At 41.1% G+C, this 8417-nt stretch overlaps 1 protein-coding gene across 1 annotated transcript; it reads left to right on the top strand.

Annotated features, from left to right (window-relative positions):
• Positions 1-269: 269 nt before the first annotated feature.
• Positions 270-645, top strand: LOC307247068 (histone H2A-like; the record flags this gene model as incomplete). The annotated part of the gene is made up of 2 exons (XM_080023134.1): positions 270-402; positions 494-645. 2 exons carry the CDS (start codon positions 270-272, stop codon positions 643-645), a joined length of 285 nt encoding a protein of 94 aa, XP_079879260.1.
• Positions 646-8417: the final 7772 nt, after the last annotated feature.

The following is an 8417-nucleotide window of genomic DNA, read 5'->3' as shown; positions in this document are numbered from 1 at the left end:
GTGTATTTATAAATACTATAATCAATGAATAAAAAAAGCACAATGTGGATATAAATAATTTGATTTCTGAGACAAAATACATAAAAAAATCACTAGCTTACGGACACAAACTACTGCTTTGGATTTGCAGTGTGGCGGAACTGAAACTTGATTCTGATTTGACGAAAAACTCGGGTCAACGCTGACCAATCAGATCGTTCCTGCAAGGCTTTATTCCAGCGCTGTAGAACGATCCGATCACCTTCTACTCGTTAGAAGCCATTGTGATCATGTCTGGAAGAAGCAAACAGGGCAGCAAAGCCAGAGCAAAGGCAAAGACTCGCTCTTCCCGTGCCGGTCTCCAGTTCCCCATCAGCCGCGTTCACAGGCTTCTGCGCAAGGGCAACTATGCCCGGCGCGTCGGTGCCGGCGCTCTGTCTACCTGGCAGCCATGCTAGACTACCCGACCGCTGAGATATTGGAGTTGGCTGGAAACGCTGCCCGTGGCAACAAGAAGACCGCATCATCCCCCGTCACCTGCAGCTGGCTGACGAGGAGCCCAACAAGCTGCTGGGTGGAGTGATCATCTTTCAGGGCGCCGTCCTGCCCAACATCCAGGCTGTTCTGCTCCCAAAGAAGACCGAGAAGGCTGCCAAGTCAAAGTAAACCTGCTCGATCACTTCCAAAATACAACCCAAATGTTATTTTAAGAGCCACCCACATCTTTGTAGAGAGTAAATCTTGTGAACCTACTTAACTTTCCTATAAATCAAGTTACGGTTATTGTCATACACCACATCAACATCACATAATCTAGCTCGCTTGTAAACTCAATATTAAAATTCCCTGACACCAATTACAGCCATTCTGTTGAATAGTATTGTAATATTGACGTAATTCATATATTAAGTGTCTGTTTAAGCAGAGTTAAAAAATAATTAAGATTCAATGCCATTGTTTTATTGTCCGTTACTTTTGGCGGCATGTTCGAATAACAGCAGCTGCCCGGCGCTGGACCAATCAAGTCACAGCGCGGTGCGTCATTACTGAGAATTTGGAGATTTTATCTTTGCAATGTTGTGTAACTTTGCTAAAAGCTTCCAAAATATCGCATTCATAAGTTGAATATTTACATTGCAATGCACCTATTTTACTGGTTGTTTTTGTAAACATTAAGGTGTCTGAATGAGGGCCCTGGGTTCTCAAGAATCAGAGCCCATTGTATAGTGATTGTATGGTATAATTACTAACGTATGTTACTTTTAATTTACTGCATCCATGTCATACGGAGAACAAAAATAACGTGTCCTTTCAGAGGCCCTATGGGAGAGTGAAATGTGTTGATGCCTCCAGCCTGGCCAGAGGAGGAAATGTGTAGATTTACGTCGGACCAGTGCTGAACTGTGACTTATGCATTGTGAGCAGATGGGCTACATGATCCCCGTACTAGTATAAAGGACAAGTCTTTTACTTCTTCCCCGAGAGAATACTTCCGGCTTTGTTCTCTCCTGGACGTCCTAGGCAAGTCTGGTTTGTTGCTGTGTAATAAAACTATTATTTTAATCAAGTCAGCATCAGTGGTCACTCCTTCTTCATCAACACATCAAAATCATCCAGAAACTACAAAGTGGCGTCAAGAACCAGGATGTGTTGGGCCTCATCTGCCACTGCCGCCCCGCTTCAGAAGATACCACTTAATGCCTCAACGGGGAGTTTTTACTTACGATACGAGCTGTTACAGTATGTGGTCTGAAGCGGTTTTGTGTGCGTTTTGTGCAGATAGGAGCACTAAGAGCAGAACAGATTGTGCAGAGATGAGTGATGATGTGTTGATGTGCAAAGTGAGTTTCCGTCTAAATTGGGTTTATTAAGTTGTAAAAGATATAAATAAGGGGGATAAGAGAATAATAAATCAAGAAAAAGAGAATTAAGTTGAAATAGAGAATTGAGACGAGAGAAATAAAGATGAAGTTAAAGGTAAACATTAAAGGGTTAAAAGATGTGGAGAAAGTTGAAGTAAAAAGTAAAAGTTCTTTAAATAACCATGCAAGATTAACGAAGACGGCCTTAAACAGAAAGACATGTGTACATTAAATGCTGCGTGAAAGTTGGCCGAATGAAAATATAATATAGTCAAATCTAGGTGGGAAAAACAAAGAGGAAATAACCCTGGCCAGGGGAATTGACTAAATATAATATTATATGAATGAGGATGAAAAAGATGAAAATAAAGTGAAAAAGAGATAATAGTTAAAAGCCTAAAGTAAAATGAAAAAGATGAAAAGTGAAGTAAAAACAATTACAAGTTAAAGGCTTAAAAGATGAAAAATAAAGTTTGAGAAAAGTGGGGAAAAACAGGGCTGAACCTGCCCAGGAGAACTAGTGAACATGCATGACAAGAGAATCTGATGAAAAAGATAATTTGTTCAAACTTTGGCCAAAGTTAAAATTTTGATGAAATTAGAAAAGTATAAATGAGTCGACGTCAAAAAATAAAGCTAAGCGCTGTTGAAGTCTTTGGAGGATCAGATGTGTTGTTGGACAGACATATCTTTTTCTTTTTTTTCTTTTTGTGTGTGTGAGTGTGAAAGTGCCACAGCTACAGATGTGTGAAAAGCTTTGTGTAAAGTTTTGTGTATGTGTAAGTGATATATATATAATATATGTGTTATTAAATAGGCATACATATGTGGTGAGCAGTTGAATAATACATAAAGAGAAAAATTTCTTGCCCCTCGAGTGATAAACATATATGAGCCTGTTTACGGACTTTGTAAAGTTGACAATAAAGATTATGGGCCTTTCTTTAAGGATGTTTGATGAATATATATGAGCCTTTTTCTTTAAGGACGTTTGATAAATATATATGAGCCATTTTTCCAAGGACAGTTGTACGTTTGACAAAGGCTATGAACCTTTACAGGACTTTATATATTTGATAACAAAATGAGCCTTCTGAAGGACTAGAGCCACAGTCTGCCTACACATGCATGTACACATCCAGAAAAGAAAAGAGAATCTCCTGCTCTGAATTGGAAGTAGGATTTGTGAATTGTTTGATTAGTGTGTGGGTTTTTTCTTTTTCTTTTTATGCTTGGGGTGTGTGTGGCGGTGATTTCTGTGAGTCCTGTCGGCTTAAAAGAGCACATAGCCTTGTTGGGGTGAAGGGAGACGCTGGTTGTTGATGCAAGAAGAGAGGTTTCGTGTTTCGGCTGCTGGGTGAGAAAAACAGCTATGATTTATGATGGAGTGAGCTGGGCTGTTCCTACCGGAGCCAAAACAGGACGTTCACTCGCTGACGACCAGTTCATACTGGAAGCCTTTGCTAAATTTAAGAGGCGGAGCAAGGTGTGGTGCTTCATACAGAATGGAACTTAGTTAACTCCTCTTGACAAGAGGGGCTGTGTTTAGCCCCCACCCCCTACTCCTTTCTCTTAGTAGTTAGAAGAAAAAATAATAAGATAACATAAAATTAAATAGATAAATAGAATAAAAATAACTAATTAAAGGTGATATCAGATTGACTAATATACTCATTGGACTTTAAATACATTGCATGATAAAAGGTAAGCATTGTTTTATTTCAAGTGCACGGGAAATAATAGAGTTGATAATGTATGTCACACTGAATTGTATTACAGTGTGTATAAGAATTTAGAGTGAGCCTAAGACACTGAATTCTTCTGTTGTTCTTTTTCTTTTTTCTTTCTTCCTCTCTTTTACTATGCTGAGTGAAAGGTGGGGGAAAGACAGAGAAGATGGAATGAGTCCGAAGTGAATCATCCAAAGGGCAGATGACAACACATCTGGCAGATCTTCACAGACACTGAGGCTTGCGGATGACAACGTTTTAGAATCCTGAATCCAGTTTAACCAGTTAAAGGCCAGTACGGTTTTATCCACAAACTCTTTCAACAGACCTCACCTGCGTTTACCTATATGTCTATACATTTAGTTATAATATACGTGTTTAGCTTGTTTTCACCTATAGGTTTGTAGTAGTTATTTTTCATACATGGCATTTGCAATTATTAAGTGAGAGACTTGGCAACGGACTGACTAATTAAGGCATTTGCCTAATTAATGGAGTATTATTGATTGATTTATCACATGTGTAAAAGCTGATTGATTTAAATACTGTCGAGTGCTGTAAATATTGGTTTCATTATCTGAGTATGGTTTATCTTGGCTTTTTTAGGAGTGAACATTGATATAATTTTGATAATTTAACATAAATGAGTGTGATCAGATGCATCAGATGGTGAACAAGTGAATTGGCTTTCACAAGTGGGAAGCGATTTAGTCTCCTTTGTGGTTGGCAAATTCAGCTGTTTTTGGTTGAGTGTGATTACACGGTGCTTTATAAACAAATTTTAAAATAAGTCAATTCGATTTACAATAAAAGAAAAGTAAGAGGGTCATTAGGATGTCAAAAATGGATACTAAAATTACACAAGTAATCACTCCTATTGATGTAGAGCGAATGAATATTCCCCTTATTAAAGATATTCCAAAATATCAGGAAAATGGAGTAAGCGTTGGGCGGACATTGAACAACCATGGCCAGTTGAAGGAACTCTTAACCCGGATGTGATTAAAACAATGCAGGTGCTTGTGTCCACATATAAAGTAAATCAAAAGAAGGGCAAGAAAGGAAAGAGACGCACAGAACTTGGCATTGTGCAGCTGTTCGTATTGGAGGGACAGACATGGTTCGAAGCTGCACACACACACGCTTTGATGGTGGCCGGTGAAATGGATTCCCTGCTTTTGACCCATCCTGGGTTGTCCTTCCTCCGAGGGCACAGCCAGGAGCAGTGGGCAGCATATGTGGACGGGATAAATGTCCATCGCTGGTCAGACGATGATGGGTGTATGTTTTTGGTGGGGGTCCTTACTGACGTGAGGTGGAGGAAACCCCATGTGAGCATGGGGAGAACATGCAAACTCCACACAGAAAAGCTCCTATTTGGGAGATAACCCGCCGGCGCACGGTGCCAACAGCTCCCCAGGCGGGAATCGAACCCAGGACCTTCTTGCTGTGAGGCAGCAATGCAATGCACTGCGCCACCGTGCCACCAGCCAGAGAACAAAGTAGACAAGAAATAAAGAAAAATGAAAAGGAAACTGAAAAATTGATGGAGAAGATTCCACACCCTTCTCACATACAGCATCTGTACAGAAGCCCCCACCTTATGAGAAGGAGGTGAAGTGCACTGATGTTTATCCCAAGCTCCCAGTGATTACACAGGAGGGCAGCTTTCTCTTCAAAGATGAGGATGAACAAATAATAGAGATGGGCAAGGCTTAACAACCATATAGTTGTACCTAAGCTCCCACAGTACAAAGAAGAGGAACAAGAACAGGAGACTCTGAGAAAACTCAACCAAATACAGTTGGTGGATAATAATAACAAGAAAAAGAAACAACTTGTGGTTATGCAGAGCCAGTCACAACAAAATCAATTACCACCTCAACCACAGCAAGGACAGATTTAGGTTCTACCAGCTGTGGTCCTCACTTTCTCCTTTCCACAGCCAGTTTTTGACCAACCACATACATGGAGAGGTAGAGGTAAAGAGTACGACATTGAGAAAAGTGTGCCACATGAGACTTTAATGGTGGCTGAAGGATTTGAGCAGAAGCATATTGGAGAAACGATGGCAGAAGCTGAGGAAGCCATTTTTTCACCAAAAAAGTAGAATCTTGCTATCTGGATAAGTGAAGATCAGAAGTTCATGAAAATCATGATTTCAGCTCAAGGACAAGGACAACCACAAATGATACAGATGACACATGAGTCAATGTTCAGCGCTAAATTTGACTCAGACAGTGTGAGAAAGGAGACGCTGCAACATATTCCAGAATGTTTGTGGTCACATAGTACTGACATCGAACTAGTGAAGTCAGCCCAACCGGTGAGAGTTGAACTGAGACCAGGAACCAAACCTCCTTGGATGAACCAATACCCACTAAAGGAGGAAAGAATCAAAGGGATTGAACCAAAAATTGAAGGACTGTGAAAAGCAGGTGTAGTGGAAATATGTTTGGATCCTCAGAGCAATACGCCTATATTGCCTTGAAAGAATCCAGATCAAATCCACATGCCTTGCTAGCCCGAATTCCTCCAGAGGCTACACACTTCACAGTGCTGGATTTGTGTGGAGCATTTTTCTGTGTTCCATTAAGCGAAGAAAGTCAAGGGTTGTTTGGATTGACATACAAAGGACAAACCTTCAAGTACAAGAGGCTCCCCCAAGGATTAGAACATAGCCCGCACATTTTCAATAAAGTGTTGCTGGATGACTTGGCTGGGATTGATGAGATCTTGAAAAGTACTGTCAGTATGTGGACGACATCGTCATCTGTTCACCAGATATGGAAACGTGCCATGAGGACTCAATCAAACTGTTACAGCTATTGGCAGACAAAGGACACAAGGCTTCTCAGAAGAAGCTACAGTATTATCAAGAAAAAGTAATTTATTTCGGTCAAACAATAACCCATGGACACAGACGAATCTCTGACAGTCATTTGGAAGCTATTCGAAAGACACCAAAGCCTAGAACAGTCAGAGAGAAGATGATGTTTAATGGTATTGCAGGATATTCTTCAGCTTGGGCAGAAGATTATGCCTGCCTAACAAGGCCTTTCAGAGCCATGATAAAAGAGACTGGGAATGCTCAACTCCATTGCAACCTCACCTGGACGCAGGAAGGTCTTATGGCATTTGAAACGATCAGATAGAGGCTACAAGAAGCTCTAGCGTTAGCGCTGCCAGACTACTCTCAAAACTTTTTGCTGTATGTGGCTACGTCCACTGCAGGCAAATATGCATGTGCAGTTCTTTGTCAGCCCACAGGTACAGGGACAAGCCCTCAACCTGTTTCGGATTATTCTACCGCTATTCAGAAGTATAATTGGGGGTACAACAGTGCTACAGAGCAATGGTGGGAGTTTATCTACTGTATGATAAAGCATCATCAGTAACTATGGGTTACCCAGTGACAATTCTTACCCATCAAAGTCTCTGAAATCTTTTGAACTTCGGTAAATGTACATTGACTATGTCTAGGCCAAGAGGCTATTATAGGCTCTTAGAGCAGGAAGATGTCACCTTAGTATGGTGTGTCATGGTAAATCTAGCTGAGAATTTACCAACACCAGAGGATGGAGAGCCACATGACTGTGTTCAGGAAGTAGAGAGATATGCAAAGCTCAGATCAGACTTGCAAGCTTTCCCACTGCATGTGTCAGATGTGGAGTATTGGACTGATGGGTCCTGCTCTCGTATAGGAGAAACATGTAGTGCTGTTTACGCAGCAGTCGAAGCCCAGGGAACTTAATTTGTTGTTGAGAAAGCAGAAGTAATACCACAACCTGCTTCTGCAAAGCTTGCTGAGCTTTTGGTCCTGACTGTAGCTTGTCTATTGGCCGAAGGCAAGCGAGTGACAATATATACAGATTCTGCATATGCACATAATGTGTGTCATTTATTTGGATCAGTGTGGAAAAATCAAGGATTTAAGAAAACCGATGGTTCTCCGATACATCATCATGCCCAGATTAGGAAATTGTTGCATGCAATGATGAAACCAAAGGAAATAGCTGTAGCTAAGTGTGCAGCACACAAAATGGACACGTCAAGGGTCACACAAGATAACAAAGCGGCTGATGAGTCTGCAAAAGCAGTTACAGGAGCAAACAAAGCAGGCAAGGTTCTTCTGGTCACCCATGAAGCGGACCTGGAAGATAAAATCACGCTCAGAGAATTGATTGCGATGCAAGAAGAGGCGTCAGCCATAGTTAAACAATTATGGTTGGACCGAGGGGCCACACAAGATTCTGCTGGTCTGTTTGAGAAATCATGAAGGACTGATGGTAGCACCCCCCGACCTACTAGGTCTGATGATTAAGGAAGCACATGGGTTATCCCATGTTGCAAGGGGGGAGGTAAGGAGAAAAATCACAAAAGTGTATGGTTTTTGGGAACCGTATTTGCTTGAGCAAATTGATTATGTCAAAAGCAGATGTACAATCTGTCTTAAAAACAATGTTTGGAGGGTGTGATGAGTCCACCCGGTCACATTCCAACTCCGACAGGTCCTATGCGTGAGTTGGTTGTGGATTTTGTTGACATGATAAGACAAAATCTTCGTATCTTTAACCCAAAGCGTGAATCATGCCACTAGACCAACATGCCTCAAAAACCTTAATGGCAGCCTTTGGTTGTTGTAGGAAAAATCTCAGGAGAGTCAGGTGTCAGTGGTTTATATCTATAATCCAAGCTTGTATAGCTTTTTTCCCATGAGATGGCACTGATTCAATCAAGTTTATTTTGACAGGCAAACTGTTACTGTAAAACAAACAATTTCGTCCTGGTTCACAATGACCTACTTCGGATGCAGGTTAGAATGAAGGAAAATAGGGATGCAAAA

This window comes from Zeus faber (assembly GCF_960531495.2).
Source record: "Zeus faber genome assembly, chromosome: 22".
Lineage (NCBI taxonomy): Eukaryota > Metazoa > Chordata > Actinopteri > Zeiformes > Zeidae > Zeus > Zeus faber.
Note: the sequence above shows the minus strand (reverse complement) of the source record. Positions and strands in the feature narration are given on the sequence as shown.